The following is an 18,405-nucleotide window of genomic DNA, read 5'->3' on the forward strand; positions in this document are numbered from 1 at the left end:
TCGGCACGGTGCCTTCTGGGGACGGTTCGACGGTTTGATGACAGCAGCCTCCAGTTCCACCGAGAACTGCTCGGTTGTGCAATTATAGCATTGAGTGCACCGAGCCGAGCCCGGTCACCGAGAGTTTGCAGGGAACAAAAACACCGTACATCCAAATTACAGTGCCGTGGCCGCTTGACAATCGTCACCTGGAATGTTGTCGTGGATGTGCAAAATCATCGTCTCTTAAAGACGGCTCCGATTACCACCGATTTGTAGCCCGGGTGGGCTTTTCCACTGCGGAGTCTACCAGGTGATGACTTCGAGCGAAACCGAAAGTCCCACTCGTGGCAAGAATCATGCTGATGTGCTGTGCTTCAATTCAAATCGTTTCGTGATCGCAAACCCGACGATCGGCATCGTTTTCCTATTGTCCCTCGCGCTCTACGACTCCGATCCGAATTAAAGCCACATCTATGGGGGGGCGCTGAGGGAAAGCGGAAAATAGGGAATAATACTTCCGACCAGCTGTCACCAGCAGTGAATCGAATATCGCTGCAAGGCAACATAAAAAGGGAAATTTCGTTTTGGATGGTCCGGTCCGGTCTGCAACGGTGCGATATGGAGGAAGATGCATAACGAACAATAGAAGTTAGAGTTAGTTTCCTCCTTAGCCGAACCGCGAGTGCCGGTCTACCGGAAGACGTTTTTGACAAACGCAGTGGCAGGAGTGGAAGTGGCGGAGAAGGGGAAGAGTTCTGCTCAGCTTTCACTTTTTTCCGAAAGAAACAGACAAAGGACTCGAGCACTGAGTAGATTGATCCGGGTGCTCGTCGACGACTACAAACGCGATCACTTATGTCGAGCCCTGCATGTGGTGGGCAAATTTGTGCAAAAGCAAGCTAAGAGTTCTCTTCAAATCGATAGCTACAATAGCAAGCCAAGGTTTCTCTTCCCAATTGCCATTTAACTGATATGCAAATGCTAGGTCCGGTCAATCAGTCTCAAACGACGACCGAAGAAAGTGCTCCCCATAAAGTTGGACTGCCGGGACTCAAGAATTTCACCCCCTTAATTCTATACACAATTCGCCACAGTGTGCATGTGTTACACCCGCGATCGGATCTCGATATATCGCTTGTGTGTTTTTGGCCAGCGGAACCCGGTGCAAGGCGAAAGAGACCCGCGATCACAACGCATCCGGATACGTGATATTGTGCCTCTTGTACGCCTGTCAGTCTCGTTTTGCGCTGCAAAGCTGCATGCAGATATATGCTGCACGGGATCATTAATTTGGCTGTCAGTTGGGTATCGAACGATCAGAGCGTTCCTCACACTGGTGGGCGACACAAGAGTGTTCTCGGAACTGGGCGCGTATTCCGGAGCGGATGTGGAAAACACACTGGGACAAGCTGCTAGTGTCTGGCCACAAAATTTGCAACCCAAAAAGGGAAATGTGTGCTTCTTGTTCAGCTGTCCAGCTTCAAGGGACAATCAAGGCTCCGCGTACCACACACCCTCACAAACAGTGGGGACTCATTAAAAGTGATATTTAAAAAAAGTCGTCTATTTGATGAGAGACGCCTGCCAGCTGAGACTCGGTGAGACGATGGTGGAGAAAGACAACCGCAAACACTGCGGCGATCAGTACCCGACGGATGAATCTAGGCCAAACGCAATTTGCCAAATGAAAATGACAGCCGCACAGCTGTTACTTTGCCGCCAGAAGCGCAATGAGGTGCGGAATATGCTTACCGCGCGAGCGACTTGCAGCACAACCAAGAGACGTCGTTTTGCAAATACGTACGCGCGCGCCAGTTCAAACGATCGATGCGCATTCGAGGGCCGGTAATTACATTCCCATGTTTTCAATCTCCCGCGTCGGTTTGGATGAGCGGCGGCGGCGTCACAGCGTCCTCAGCGACCTCTTCTACTACCTAAGGAGCTTCCCTTAAGCTTCCGACGAGACCGGGTGGGCCGGCTTGAAAAGATGTTTTGCTTTAATGTACGCAAATGAACGCTCGTACACCGAGTGCGAGCATGATCGATCGAGCACGGCGAACAATTAGACGACAGCTCCGTCGTCAGACCACCAGGGTCGTGGGGTTTAGGCGTACTTTTGGCAGATTTCCCATACGCTACCGGCCAGGGATGCGTTTGTGCGGGTTAACGTTATTGCGAGATTGCAGAATGATTTTTGTTTGCCGGTTGGTAACCGCGTTTTTTTCTGTAGTTGATCCCTTTTTGTGACAGGTCAGCGTCAGTGAGGGGCAGACTGGCGACTGGACCGCGTTTGACCTATTGAGCGCGAGGTGCCAATAAATCACAATTTTTGACAGCAAAGATAAATGCCCTTTTTTGTTAAGGTAACTTGAGCCCTAATGAGCCCTATATTCTTCCTTGTTACGTTTGCTGCATCGCAGTCTACTCAGTGCACACGAAGAACAGCTCTGAGGGGAAAATTGAGGTTAGAATTCTGCTGTGCTGCTTTAATTGCGGAAGAAGAAAAAAGAAGCGTTTGAGGGTAATTTTGAGAGCTCACTGGTGCTGGTTAAAATATAATAAACATTTCCGTTTCCGACGCACATACGCAATTAGAAAATATCTTCCAGCAGCGAAGTAATGCGCGCTGCTCAACTGAAAGCTCCACCAAACATTAAGGTACATCCTCAGTAGCGGTGATGTAGCCCGTCCATTGACTCGGTGAGTTTTGTGCGCTATTTGGATGATCATCTGATGATGAGAACCATACCGTAATACGCTTTTTCTGGTAGTAATTTTCTTACCGTACGATCACCCCCAATGTTGGGAGGGTTTGCTCATTACGTTTTCGATTCTACCGTAAGTACATCTCCAACTACCGTGAAACAAGATTCTCTTCCAAATCAACCACATCCGTCTGCAGCTTCCCCCCCATGGAGAAAGTTCTCGCTAAAGTATCTCCAGAGGTTACTCCTTCAATTTTATCCCTTAGACTACCATCTCATTTGTTTCATACAATTGCAATCTCAAACACCAATCATTGCCAAAACCAAAAGCTGCTTCGCGCACCACTTCAATAAAGATCCTCTTAGAGCCTCTATCTACGATTTCTGATCGATCAGCGATCGAATACGATCGATACAAGAGCTTCCATTCTTGGAGTGCGTTTTGTTTCGCTCGGCTTAAATTCGATCGACTTTTCCTTGCGTGACCTATGCCTAGCTGTAAACATTGGTCCCGCCGAATAAAGGCGCGCGTGTGTCTTTGCCCTGGAGTTTCGCTCCCCGGATGATCGAGAGCAAACAATGTGCAGCTTTAGTTTCCTTTATTGGAGTTATGCGAAAGAGATCCGATGCTGGGAGGGGTTGAAGTTCATTCAAGTCCTAACTGGGGCCTAAGAGCCTGAGATCTGTATCTATACGATGCTGATGGAAATACGGCAAATGCTTGCCAAAATCACTGGCGCCATTTGTTTATATTCAAAGAAGAGGTCTTAGTTCATTCCTCATAATGGTTAACGCCATCATTCGAGATTCTATAAGGTTTGAAGTTAAAAATGAATAATTTCAAATAGAACTATACGAATCACATCCAAAAAAGAAACCCTATCCAAACAAAGCATTCCTTCACCTCTATCGATCGATTCATTGGACCGGTATTCAAGTCCGCTCAGCAGGGACCGCCTCGACGCTCGCGCCAGGGTCAGGTCATAGGACGCCAGCGACGAGAAGTGGCCTCGTTCACGCCAAACCAGCACCCGTGCCCAATGAAACGGGGTTAGATTTTATCAAACTTATCCCGAACTTCCCGAACTGAACGGTCGTTGGTCCAGTACCGTTTACCGGAGCATTAGAAATCGAACCCTTCTGCCATGGGGGGGGGGGCGGGGTTTGAGGATTCTTCGTGAGCGAAAGTTTCTATGGGGCCAACGAAAAACCCGAAAAATGGGCGACTACTGCATGACGCGCTCTTCCGGCAGGAGGAAAGTGAAAGGGATCCGGGATCGAACCAGACCGGGCGGATGTTGTTGATCTTGACCCGCAACAGACTGGCTCGTCAGGCCCGTTTCCTGGGCGTTGGAGCGTTTGCTCGTTAGAAGGCTGATGCAAGTTGTCAGATAACAGTGACGCCGAGACGCCGCGATTTGCTTGGTTCATGTCGGATGTAATAGTGTTGGTTGTGGAGTTGTGGAAAACTAACATGAAGATCTCCTGTTTCGATTTCTACTGCTATTTAAATTAATGCTCTTGTAGAACTTTAACTATTCGCACCACAAGACTTAAACTGAACCTCATCATGAACGTAATTTCTGAAGCTATTGTTTGATGTTTCCGTTCATTAGGCTACAGCTCCCTAGCTATTGAACTTTTCTACCACGCACCACCAAAACTACACCATTAATCATAACGCTAACACGGCGGCTTCAGCATCCCATAAGCTCACGAAGCGAACGATAACTTCAACCTCCTTCGAACGCGAAGAACTAGGCATGAAATTGAAAACCAGCTCACCGGCAAGCGAAAGGCTCGCCTATGATTTTGGAGCTCCCTTTAATAAGAACCTAATCAAGAAGGTCTTAAGGCAGCTGCCGACCTGTGCAGCAATGTCTGCGTCCATAATAGGGGAGGCTAGCTATAGTTAGGGGCGATTTCACCCTCGGGCATGCTTTTAATCAGACCCCGAATTGAAAACCAACTGCAACCGACATACCCTTCCCAAAGCCGATCTCGGTAAGCAACAAAAAAAAAACGAAGCGATACAGTAACCTCTTAAGCATACATCGTTTATAAATGATTCTTAATACTATAATTATGACTTCAGATGCCCCCTCGCCAAACCACAACCACCGTGCACAACCAGAAAAAAATCCGAAAGGTGTCGGAAATCGAATCTAAATCCACCATTATATCATCTCCGCCAAATGTGAACCTAATGCGTAACACTTCTTGACTGCGCGGCAAAATCGATCTCAAAACCATCGATCATGAGGATGTTGATTGAGCCTCCGGTTTGGAGATGGAGATGAAGTCCAACCATCGGCCACGACCGTTGCTTTGTCTAAATGTAATATTGGATTCGTTTCAATTCGCTCATCGTTTTGGATTAGCTGGAATGGGGCCATTTTTTGTTTGTTGCTTGTTGGCTTGTGTGTGTAATATTTCCATCAAAAAACGCCCCAAAACTTCTTCCGCTTACTTCCTCTTCTCCTGGGCTGAGGCTCTCTTCTCACAATGCTGGGAACTTTGGAAGTTCATTAGCGACGGTTTTCATATTGGTTTGGTAATTGTTGCACGGGGAATGGGTGAAATAGCCGAGGTGAACCGAGGCGAGGTGCGCTGAAAATGATCGGGCACGCATCGTTTTCCCACTCGGCGCGCTAGTCGAAATGGATCTGGTTTTGAGGTGCCTCGCTCGTTCTGGTCATTTTCACGCCTTAACGGAATGATGCCGGAATCAATCAGACGATTGGAAGGCTGTTTCTTCACAGTTTGCACCATTAGTGCCAGCTCGAAACCGCATGCAGAATTCAAGTCGAGTCGTTGGGATTTGTTGGGGTAGCAGCGACCAGTCGCTTGATAACGATAACAATGCCAATCATAGCCTCATTTTGCTTTGCTACGCCAAGACGCTTATCGCCACTGATATAGGAGTCATCGGCAGGGGCAATTCATCTTTAACCCCGTTTATTTTCTTCAGCAGACCAGCCTTAACAAGGATGCAAAACTGCTTGCTCCACATTTTACGCTACTTTAGGGTCGTGCTTCCAACACGCGTTAGCTACACTTTTCACCTACGATTGCTCTATTTCGCAAATTCCAACCTATTGCCATACCGAGTGCTCAACCTATCGCTCAGATTCGGTGGCTCTGTTGAAGTCACAGTTTTCCATCCATTTTCCCCAGATCTTGATGAACCCATCCACCCACCAAAGACGGTAAGAAATTTGATTGCCTCTTCTTCATCTTGGCTCCGTTCCATCTAATTTCCCCACCGAGCCAGCCCGCGTTGCTTCGTGCGCATGCACAACCACCCCGGTTTTCGTCTACATTTCATTTACAAAAAACTCAATTTTTAGTGATGAGCTTGACGCACACACACACACACACATTCGGGGCTTTTTTCTGTTGGATATACATTTTTTTCTCCACTCTGCCACACTTCCAACATCGGGCCCCGTTCAAAGATTGTTTGTGTAATAATTATATGCATCCTTCTTTGTTAGCTATGGGTTTATGTGGAGCATGTTTCGCGGGAGTTATAAGCCGCATTATTATACCGACTGCCTGCTGGCCGGAGACGACGTCAGAGCACAAAAAGGCAGTTGGGGAAAGATGATGGGTACGAGATTGGTGCGCTCTAAAAACAAATGCTAATTTCGTTTGCCTTCACCGTATCGGGAAGTAATTAGAGGGGTTTTTTTTCGAGCCTTGGGAGGGGAAAAAATAGCTATTGAAGAGAGGAAAACTATGAGCAAGAGAGGTTAAGAAGCATGGGTGAAGTAAACAAAGGAAAGCTCTAAAGGTAATGCCCATTGCATGACAATAATATACGAAAGAATATTTCCAAACTCAATCTAAGTATTTTTATGTCACGCTATGTGTTATGTTCTAGACATTACAGATTTTGGGGCCAAGGTGGCTGTATTTTGCTTTAAATTCAATAGCTACTGATATAGCTATCAGAAGCGAGAATCCGTCTGGAAAACTAAAAAACAGTAAGGATGCAAATATAAAACGTCCTGCTTTATCTTATGAGACCTTCTTAGAATCATGTAGTGCAATCCAGGCCCTCAACTCAGAACTTCTTCATCCTCGCATAGAACCTCGGCTCCATAGGTCTCGGCCTGCTATGTTTGGCTTTCCCTTGACTTGATTTTATCCGTAGCTCAAGGCAATCTTGATAGGATTAGATCGCCGGTTCTGCCATATAAAGACCAGCGTCGCTAACGGCTCTGCCATTAAACCAGACTATCCCAACCCTGAGTTTTATGATAAAATTGGATTTGGACCATTCAATTGCTCGATCGCCAAAATCTGCTAAAAGGTCTCCAGGTCTCCATCTGTTAAGACAGTACTGCATGACCTTAATCTCTGTCAGAAATTCGACAAGTATCACATTCTCAACATCATCTTGCTTCTTAAAGATCCTTTTATGGTCCAGTCTTCTTGTATTCGCATTACATGCTTCAATAGACAAGTATTTGCATCTAGAGCACATTTCCCTAACATCACAACCTTGGTAAACATCACCCTATTTACCATTGGACATTAAAAAGAAAGTTTTAACACTTTCTACCACGTGTAAACACATTAGCAAAATTTGGCCTTCTTGTGAAAATGTTCCCCAACATAAAGGAAACCCTTGGCCCGAAATCCGGCACATGGCGTTTCACGGGCAAAAGCGGGAAGATTTGCATCCACAAACAACGGCACGCCACACAACACGCTCCGGGCGAACAAAAGGATTTCCTAGCGTTGCCTGTTTTGCTCCACCTCGATCACATCCCTCGGCAGCTCAGCAATTCCGCTTTTAAGTGTATTGTCGTGTCTTCCGGAAATTAACGCGATCGACGGATGCACCGGACGACCCGACGACGCCTTTCCGACTTGTTTCTTTTTCGAAGATTTTTGGTGGTTTTTCTTCTCTGTTTTTTCGTTGCCACGCATCGTCACACACTTCGCCGTGTCAGCTGGTGTGTCGCTCGGAGCCTCACGAACACGGCAACCCTGACCGAGTGGCCGAAACGAAACGGTCATCAAAAAAACAGCTCCGATGCACCTGCTATTAGCCGATGACACAGTCACATTTAGCCGCCTGATCAAGCGTTAAATTAATGGCTATTCTACTGACCTACAGAGGCGGGATCCTGTTCGGGTGACTGCTTTAATGTTTAAGCGCTATCGAGCACATTGGACTTACCGATCGAGAAACGGCGTAGAGCTTGAGTCGGAGCTCGACACGTAGCTATGATAACCCTCCGATTGTGCGTAGGACGATTGCTTCTGATGGTGGTACATCGTCGTCTGCTCGTAGTACGCCCGGCTGTACTCCTCCAACCCGGCCTGCGTTAGAATGCTGTTGGTGCCGTTGGTGTTGTTGCCCCCACCGGGGACAATCGTCGGTGTCGGCGTCTGATTGCCGTTGGTGATGTTGCCGCCGTTGCTGGCGTTTCCGTTAACGGAGGTCACCCCGCTCATCAGCATCCGTTCCGGGCCGGCAGACGGTGGGCCACCATTACTGGTGCTGCCGCTTCCCATCAGCAGCTTGCCGTGCTGTTGCTGAAGTTGCATTAGGGCGGGATGCAAATTGGCAGCGCCGTTGCTCGCCGTGGTGCCATTAGCACTACCAGGCCCATTGCCTAGGGCACCAGCACCGTTTCCCGGCGTAGCTGCGCCATTGTACCGTACGTCCTCCTGAGTGGGTAGAGAAGAACAGAATAAAAGTGTAAATAGACAACAGTAAATTCAATTAGGGTAAGTAGTGAAAATTAAGGCTTTGGTGCAAAGATGTGCTGAGATAAGACATTCTTGAGGCAGTTATTGAGTGGTCCTGGGTAGTTTTCTCAGTCGCTGATGAGTGTGGAAGAACTGTCGTTCGGATAAGAACCTGACGAAGTGTGGCTACATTCCTGAAGAACAACTCGACATTCTACGCAGTTGCCGTGATAGGAATATGTTGGGATACTATAATCTTTGCGCACCATGAATGAAGAACATAGCATTGGAGTATAAACAGATCGGTCGTACTTTTCTCTTTATCCGTGGTGAGTTGTCGAAATTTCAATTAATCCAAGGACTCTTTGAGAAAACCTGAATTGTCGATCTTATGGAAATCTATACCGTGCGAGTCTCTATATCAAAAGTGTTTTAGCTTATGCTTCCATTAAAATCAAGAGTTTAGTTGATATTCAAAATCGCTTTCTATGACTCTAAAACAGTCCTTTATTCTGAATTTCGCTCAAAGAAGACCCATCGAACGCAGATTTCTCCTTGCAACATTTTTTTTTCTCTCCCCAGTTTTTCCCATTGCCATACCGTAGATCGGTGCTAATTTTCTCACGAACTAACGACACGATCCCACCCCGAAGGAGGGAAAGCCATCCCGGTTTCGGTTCCACAGATTTAACTGCAGCAGACTGCACCATCAATCGTTCGTATCAGCAGGAGGCAGCATCAGCAGCCCCTGGTAAAAACGGGCGAGGCACACTTTCGTGAGGCGCCATCTTCGGCAACCCGGCGACGACCGTAAAACAAATTAACCACCCTCCCATGAACCACCGGCAGCAGGGGTCGGCAAATGGGATGGAAATGATCGCCGAAGTCGTGGGCTTCGACAGTTGACAGAATTGACTCATCTGTTTCACGAAGGATGGGGGTTGCGCATTTCTGCTCGGCGAAGAAAGTTGCGACCGATGCGAAATTGTTGTGCAAAACGGCAAACAAATTATCTCATTACCACTCTATCGGAAGGGAGCAAATGGTTGGCCACGACTCGCAATTATGGCAGACGGTAGGTATCCTTCCTTCGCGGTGTCGTCGTCGTCTTCGTCGTGGTGGAAAATGCTCCCACTGCAACAACACACCAACTGCAGGCAGTTTTTGACTGCTGCTGCTGCTGCTGCTGCTGGTCCAGCGAACGATACTTGTTCGCCAATTCCCACAGTTATTATTTTGTATTATTTGTGCAGTTTTGTCTTCGATCCAGGGTGAGCCGGTTCAAAATTGTCATCCAATAATAATGGTGAAGGTGAAAAGCGGAACCGAGGCGAAGGAAAACCAGGATGAGAAAGTCTCGCGAACTCAACTTCAAACCTCAACGCAGCTGACCAGCGTGCGCTTTATCGCAATGAACCGGCATTATGTTTATTTATCTTTTCTTGACATTTTCTAGGCCATCTTATTAGACAACTTGAGGCGAATGGGGGGTTTTTTGTGGTTTTTCTTCTGGGAATAATCGCTTCTTTGCGAGATGGTTATTGACTCGTGTTTTTCTTTTGGCATGACCTTAACGGGGTATCATATCTTGATCGATTAAAGTAAATTATTAAAATAAAAGATGAATTCTCTGTAAAATTTGCAATCTGATCAGTTTGATAATCTTAGGCGATTTATGCTTTGTTTAATCCTTCTTGTGCGTTTCATTTAAAAAGATGGAACTTTTGAATCATTCCGTGGAATGTTTGGACGAAACAGACCTAAAAGCTGAACATGAATGGATCTCACCAGCTTGTCTGTTTAAAGCCCATCGACCATTTAAGATCGCTTAAAGTCTCGAAGATTAAAGAAGATTTCAAATAAAATCAGCATTCAACGAAAGCAAATATGCACCCACCTCAGTCAGCCGATGAATCGCACAATTTCGTTCGTATATTGTTTCAACACTTGTATGCCATCAGCTTGTTGTATGTAATTCATAAAAGAAAACCAATCCTCCCCACCCAACCCATGGCCATAAATTTATCGACCCGAATCCGTAGCCACGCCAGCAACTGACAGCTACACTCAACGCTCTCGATCCCCTGCCCAAAACGATACGATATTGGCGAGGCTTAATCGGAAAGGACTCACGGTGTTGCCCTTTCGGTCATCAGGTTCAGTAGGGGTGTGGGATAGCTGTGTGTGTGTGTGCGCCCTCGATTCTCCTTCACGCGAACGGGAAGGATGTCAATGCGACGACAGGCGACGACAGGACTGTTGGAAGCGTCGGGTTTTTTTTCTTCTGTTGGTCGCCTGGTTTACGTCCTTTCCGTGCAACTGTGAAACTTGAACCGTTGGGAGGTTGACCATGGTTTCCCACCTCCTTCCCCTGTCTCCCTCCTTGTCTTCCGGTTGGGTGGTGTGTGTCAGGGGGAGGGGGTTAAAATTATTGCGAACCGTTCCGTGCGCGTGATGCTACCGCTGAGCACCGGGCGAAAAGCATTCCAATCCCAGCCCTACTTAGCACGATATTCAAATTCTTGCAACCCCACCGGCCGGCAGGGGTTTGCCGCTGCAAAGGGGCCGCTGAAGCCGATGAAGTATCCTTTTCGCGCACGATCGTGAGATCGCGTGCAGGGACGCTGTTTGCTCTATCAGGAAGTTAATTAATCTCTCCGCCTTTTCGTACATCGCGGACGTGCGGGCGCGCACACACCAGCACTCGTAAGAACGATCGTATGCCCTAGGTTACGTGCCTCGTGAAACCTCGAGGTCGAGGAATGTATTGCCCATCCGCTCGCACGATCCCAACATTGCCCGTGCGTCCCTGGTGGAAAGTGAAGATCAATTTCAAAACCACGACCTCGAAGCACCTCTTCCTTATGGGGAACTTCCCTTTGGAGGTCTCCTGCACAACCCCGTTCAAGCCTTCTGCTGGGGGCGTATCTTGTTACCTATTTGCAATTTTAATTGCAACTATCTATCCATTTTTATATGCGAATGGGATGCGGTGATACGCGTGCGATGCGCTTTGCATGATTTACATCTCGTGTGCAATCGTCCGACGGCGCGAAAGAATGTTCGCCCCCGAAAGATGCTGGCCGGCTGGCTGGCTGGCCCAACTCCACCGGACGCAAGATGTCAGAATTTTCTGCACCTTAGAGCGTCGGTTCTTCGCATGTAGCGCGAGCATGCTACACAGCTACCGGGCTTACGTGCCGGTTTGATAATAATCACCGCTTTGGAAAGGACGGACACTCCACCCAAGGAATGTTGGAATTAATCGTACACATCTACGGAAAGGTCTTTGTGGAGGAGCGGCCAAACGACACGAAGATTGCTTGTTTGCTACTGCTACCGTTTTCGGTTCGAGGATGGATGCTAATAAACCTCGCAGGATGTTCCTTATTTCGGGCTTCCGTGTGCCCGGACACGAGAGTGGGTGGTTTCGTGTAGAAATCAAAAATACACGAGAACGGTACCAGGCGAGCAATAAATTATGCGGAGAGAAAAGTACAGGCACTAACGAAAAAATAAAACCACACACACACATCTAAGATTCCATCCAATGCAAGGGCGGAATATACAGTTTTTGCATAAAGGATAATAAATTGTTTACAGCAAACAACATGACTTTGAACCATTTTTAACTCTCCGGCCTATATGCGTTGTACTTGCATCTGCATATTGAATGTCAAACAGTCACAAATTAAGCTTAAACGTCCAAATAAGCCGAACAGCAATCCCGATCGATACGACACGGTCCGCTGCAACTCGAGATCGAGATCAATTCGAGTTCGTTATTTTGCATGTCCCAAGATGTTCGAGATTTTTGTTTTCTCTTTTGCGCGAGATGTGGCTGTGTAAATTACGCCCACTTGAAGGTATCCCGCGACCCCCCCCCCCCCAGGGCGGATTAAGGACAGTATGGATTACCTAACCTCTGGGAATGTTGTGAATGTTTCGAGCAAGAGAATGGAGTGTGAAAGATTTGGCTTTTGGACGACAAAGTTCGATGAAAGGTCGCTTTATATTTATTGGACATTCTTTACATGGAGCGTTGACGACTATCATGTGATAATATTTTGTTCGGAATGATATCAGCCTCATGAAGATTGACAGCCTTCGATCTACATCAATGAGTTGTCTTTAAGCCAATTAAGGGGGAGGCGTCTAAGAAGTGATTTTATTGGCCGAAAATATTCGATAAGCAATGAGCAATTGATCACTAAGTGATCAACACTGGATGTGACAGTTTTCTATTGAAGTCTAGGAAGAACTGTTACCAGTGTCGCCATCTGGACGTCAAACTAAGAACAACATATTTAGACCTTGCTCTTATCATATGATCCAGGAATTGAGCGTCCTGTGCAAGGTCGTTTTATTCAACAATCATTGACAAGCATTGACGAAATACGGGTAAGATCAGCCAATGATCAACGTCACGAGTGACCTCTTCGTATTTCTGTTATCAACAGCTGTACGCCCTAAACAAACTAATTCCCTTGCCTTCTTGCGAACTTGAACAGCGCCAACAGTTTTGCACCCAGAGCCGTACGTAGCCCACCGTGAAATGAGAAAGTACTTGTCCGCCCAGTAATCTCCGGCGATACGTTTCGATTAGCGAAAGAACCAACCCGCCAACATATCGCCCCTGCAGAGGAAGAAAGCAAATCTTTCTCCAACTCGCTGCAGTCCAAATGCAGTCCAACGTCTCCACTGTGTCAGCCAGCCCAGAACCGGTTGGGCCGATCGATAGTTGATGCATCGATCATGGTTAATGCCATTCCTGGCCGTGATGCTGTTGGTGGTGCTGGTGGTACCGGACCAAACGACAACTCATCGATCTGTCTCTGCCAACTCATCGCGACATGATAAAGCAAAACCGTCGTGGCGAGCGTTTCTGCATTTTCTATCGCTGCATCGCACCGACCGAAGCGGGCGAAGCAAAATTTGTTTGTCCCAAACGAGTTCTCGGAGCACTGCACGCGCGCATCGGATCCATCAATAATCAAACGAAATGCCCCCGGCCGACGGTTGTGGACGGTTGGAGAGCAGGTGAAACGTGCATCCAGCAAACCTTCACGGTCGAAGCCGAAGCCGGTGAACGAATTGACAAATTGATGCCTTCCCCGGACGAATGCCGGGCGTACAACGGGCCTAGGCTAGATGTTTCACTCACGATGGAAAGCTTTGTGGTCAAGAAAGTCATCGCACGGTGCGCACGCGAAAGAGACGGACGGGTCCTCAGCGAAGACGCATCCAAACGGTAGCCGACAAACGGACGCGGCTACCGATGTGTGTGTGTGTGTGTGTGCGCGCTGCTTTCATGTGACGGGCGACGGTGTGGCCTAATCGTGCCTGATTGACAGATTAAGCATGTTGAGCGATCATGTAACGGACCTAGAGATCCAGCCGACCCTACCGATCCCGTCATCCGGGGTAGCTTCTGTTTCCGCCGCTAATGAGCTGCCGTTAAATCATTATTAAAACGAACGGGTACGGAGAAGAGGCTGGCTGGCAACACTGCTACCGGTAACTCTGGCATGAATCATAAAACGCATCAATAGCCCCAATATGTATATCGCTCTCACTCTCCAGAAGGCTGCACCTTCGAGCTATCTTTCCCGGGTAATCCATCAAAGCGAGGAAATCAACTTGCCCCAATTAGTAGCGACATTCAGAGGTTAGAACTGGAGAGATTTGTTTTCGGGAAGCCAATCTAAAGCACCCGATGTATTACTCAACTCATTGGAATTTATTTCAGACACTTCTGATACTCGTCTAGACCTCACCAATATCACTTAAGAGTCCTAAGAGATCTAAGGGACCTAAGAGACCCGAGAGAACAAACTAAATGGACAACATTACTTTAAGCTCTGCATAGAGCCCTGAATAGAGTGTTCTAAACAACCCTCCGGGTACTATTCCACATTCCACGTGCTAAACGTGTCGGACACTACGATAAAATCGGCCACCGGTCCGCGTGGAATGTTTTCGAAAATCGATGAACTCCAATTAGCCACGTGACGGGCAGAGATAAATGGATGGGGATCTGCTGAGAGAGCCCAAAACATTGGTCAGACGGCGCGCGGCGGACGACGGCGAACCTCAAACGATGTGTCTTGCTAGTGTCCGTGCTCGGAATAGCCAATCAGCTGCTAGCCATCTGGTTTGATGAGGTGTTTGACTTGTGTACGATACAAATTCGTATTACACCTCGTAGTTTTTGGTTCAGAATTCTCCAAGCCATGCTCCAATATGCCGCACTTCTGGGACATCCACCAACAATTTACCTAATTTCGTCCAAAGGTTAAGTTAGTTAATCCGTGCGGTAGAATACACCTCTCCAACAAGCGTCACGCACGATTCTCGTATCTCATCGTCACCAACTCAACTTAGGTCTAGTGTCCCACCGCCCCCCTCCTGGGTACGTACAAAATCATTCACGCCCGGAACACACACTCCACACGATTGATGGAATTTTCGTGTAAAAAGAGGGCTCTTCTTTCGAACAACCTCCAGCAAACAAGACTGTAATGACAACACAATAAAATTGAACAGGAAAAAAAAAGCCACAGACACACACTAGGTGTCTCCAGGTGAGGTAAATTAAATTATGCAACTCTCCACACTGCGTCTGCGTGACTTTCCGGTCGATTCGGATGGCGGGTGGACACCGCGTTTCCATACGGCGTCCAACAAGCGTTTCCACAAGGTGTTCTTCGGTCGTGCGTTACGCTTCACCGGGTGGAACATTTACAGCAGTGTTCGGATCGGAACTACGAGCAAGGCGTAACGAGTCTCACATATAGACTCGCTTGTTGACACACGATCGAACCAGCTGCTGCCGATCACCCAGGTGCAATAGTGCCACCCCAAGACCCAGTCGGGGTCGAGATAAAAAGCATTTCGAATTGAAGGAAGGTGGCTCTACGTCAGACGACCTTGGTGTTTTGGGGGTGAAAAAAGAAACACACAAGCCCATTTCAGAGTCTTTCCCTCCCGAAAAACTTCGATCCGAAAGAGGTCAGCGTAAAGATCAGCCACACTATCGTGAGATAATTTATTTGTCAGCTGTAAGCTGTAACGGTCGTATGTTGTGCGCTTAAATTGTTACAATCTTAACTGCCCGCTTCGAACAAGACTACGCTGAGGAACATTTAATTGAAACACATACATTATGTGTAGCCCGACTGCGTCTGCGGACGGCTGGGCTCATAACTTTGGTTCACCAGGTGATTGGTTTTCCAATAATGTACGAGCAGTGGTCAAAACAGCTCAGGCAAAAAGCGATTTAAACACTCGCGCCACTGAACCACACAGAGTCTGAAATACTTCCGGCAGACGGCACACAACAAGTGGTTCATAATTCTATCCCGCATTCCTGCTGTCCAGTTCGTCCGGTACGCCAGGTCCTCGTTAGCGTTCCAGCGTCCTCACCCTTAAACTCTCGTTTAAGGTGCTCGAGTTATCGAGCTCGAGTACACCGCTTCAATATCCGGTGCCGTAACACGCCACCCAACATTTTGTAGGTCCAGCTTTAATGCCCGGTCGCAAAGATATATATGTGCGCGATCACCTTCAAGGCGTTCCCCCGGGTGCGCGCGATCATATTTTAGGCTAACAAATTGCTCGCGTCACAGGCGCACAAGTAACACGATGCCTGCCTACTGTGCTGGAAGGGTTGCAGCTTTCGGTTATTCGACGGCTTCTTTCGATGGTCAGCGTTGCTCGCGGTCCCGATCGGATCCAGATCAACCGACACGCAAACAAGACACTTCCGGTATCCGGGAAGCCTTCGTCGTGTTGTACCGTCGTCTACTCGGCCGGCTCAGGAGCTCCAGGAAGTGCGGGCACCGGAGATTGCGTGTGATGTGTTGTCCGAGGGCCGACCTGGACGTCCTCGCGCGCGCGCACATTTCGTTTCATGCTTTTCTGCAATCAATCGATTTGGGGACGAAAGCTGGTGCTAATGCGCCAGGAACTTTTCTGCGGCTGAACATACCACAGGCAGAGAGAGATGATTGATGCCGCTATTTCCGTAGGCACTTTATCTTCTGTACTTTAAGCTATCATTTAGCGACACACAACAAAACTGTGTCTCAGTTTTCGCAACCAACCAAAACGCTACCAACCCTCAAATTCCTGAGTGAGGGCCTGAGACAAGATTTTGGTTTGTTTGCCCAAAAACCTAGACCAGCTGTACAAATGGTGAGTTCCGGAGCTCTCAACCAGCTCAAACACGTGACGCACACGAGAACATCTAGATAGCGATTGACCCAGTGCTTCTTCGCTATGGCTTCCCGCTCGCAGCCCCTAGGTTGACTGGTAAACACGCACACACACTATCTCTTCCGGCATCGATCGCAATCGGGTTAGTTGGTGAAGGAATTCTTATTTTGGAAAATTGTTTTTACTGTTACAACCATTGTCGCCTGGCTGCCGTGTCGTGCGTCCCCAACATTCCACCAAAGTAACGGTGCGTCTGTATGTTTTCGATGACGAACCAGGTGAGAAAGGTGCTGCCCAATGGGAGAATCAGAATCTCCCCCCAGGAAGTGCGAGGGAAACCATTTATGCACATCGGTTCTCTTCCCGCCGGGAGCACCAAGAAGTCTACCAGCTGAACCTTCTTGGCATAACCACAAAACTGGAGCACTAGTTTGCCATCTGTGCACGGTGGCCAAAACCGTGAGCACCTACAGTAGCAGATACAGTTAATTGTAATAGTAGGTTACGCGACGCTGTCCATCAATCGGCACCAGCTGGCGAAGGCTTCGGGCGAAGAATTTGATTTGCTCATCGCCGAAAATGGGCAAGCTTCAGCTGGGCGAACTTATCCATTTACCCCCTTATGGTAACGCTTCTTTTCAACCACACACACAGGAGAGGGAGAAAATTCTCGTTGAAGCAGTTGAGGCCCCTTTTTTGCGTACAATAACAACACAATCACATAAAAGCGAGCCAGTAAAACAATTCATTTCATTCAGAGCACCGCTCCAATCGCCGACGTCCAATATCAAATCGAGCATCCGTCCGTTCCTTTGGCGATTATGCTGGGGAGATGTTTTGCCGAGGAGCGAGGTAATAATTTTGCCTCCACATTAATGATTTATGACCTAGTAAAATCAATTCTGCTCCGGTACGAGGTACTGCCCCGGCCCGGCTGTGTCCGCATGCGAACGGACAGCCAAAAGAATACGGTAACAAATTAGTTTTCATTGGTTCTGTTTTGTACATGTGTGTCGTGGCCGCATGGTTGCTACTACTCCACTTTGCAGTGATGCCCCGGAGGCATACAAAGGAATAGGTCACACCAAAAGGAAGGCACACGCCAGCAACAACAGCGGTGATGTGTAATGTGTTGAAATCGAGCATAAAGTTTACTATTCGCAAAACAACAACCGTTGGCACTTGGGCCAGCTCCACGGGTGTTTTGTGGATGCACAATTTAATTAGAGAAAGTTTTGTTACAGCACAAACTAACCGCTAGTGGACTTGGTAGTGGAAGAAATAAATTCTCCCATGCGGCGTAAGCGTCTGGGCGAGGATATAACAGGGATAGTGTTTCAGCTAACACGAGCTAGTCCAAATTCCGCCGTGAAGCCATACGGTTCGCCAGCCGGAAAATGTGGAGTGAAATTTCGCCGAGTCTCTTACGCTTAGTAAGTCTACCGTGTCCAGTGCGACTAGTTGACCAAAGATTAGGATTAACGCTCATTAGTTTAGGCGAACAGCGGCTGGTTTGGTACTTATTCGACCGACGTCAAGTCAAGCGATCGCGGGCTAGGTACTCTTGTTTCGGAGAACTATTAATCCCACGTGACTTCCTTACGTCAGCAAGGAATGCGTACCGGTGCGTAATCCGGTGACAGACTGTTTTTTGTGCTTGCCAGGTGGTGGAGCTCAATAGGAGAAGCTGCTTGAAATGGAGGGTCATTGAACTGCAAATTTGGACTTGCAGTATTTTTGCATGAAGACTGAAGCTCTAGACAGTCTTTGGGGACATGTGTTCAACGACTTA

General features: G+C 47.8%; 1 protein-coding gene across 6 annotated transcripts in view; it reads right to left on the reverse strand.

Moving 5' to 3' along the window:
• LOC118513202 (protein Shroom) overlaps positions 1 to 18,405 on the reverse strand; it is a 182,184-nt gene that overhangs the window by 109,396 nt on the left and 54,383 nt on the right. For all 6 annotated transcript variants that reach the window (XM_036058696.1, XM_036058697.1, XM_036058695.1 and 3 more), the window contains one exon: positions 7,882 to 8,375. In XM_036058696.1, coding sequence (XP_035914589.1) covers positions 7,882 to 8,375 — 494 coding nt within the window. The remainder of the gene's footprint in view (positions 1 to 7,881; positions 8,376 to 18,405) is intronic.

Source organism: Anopheles stephensi, chromosome 3 (assembly GCF_013141755.1).
Source record: "Anopheles stephensi strain Indian chromosome 3, UCI_ANSTEP_V1.0, whole genome shotgun sequence".
Lineage (NCBI taxonomy): Eukaryota > Metazoa > Arthropoda > Insecta > Diptera > Culicidae > Anopheles > Anopheles stephensi.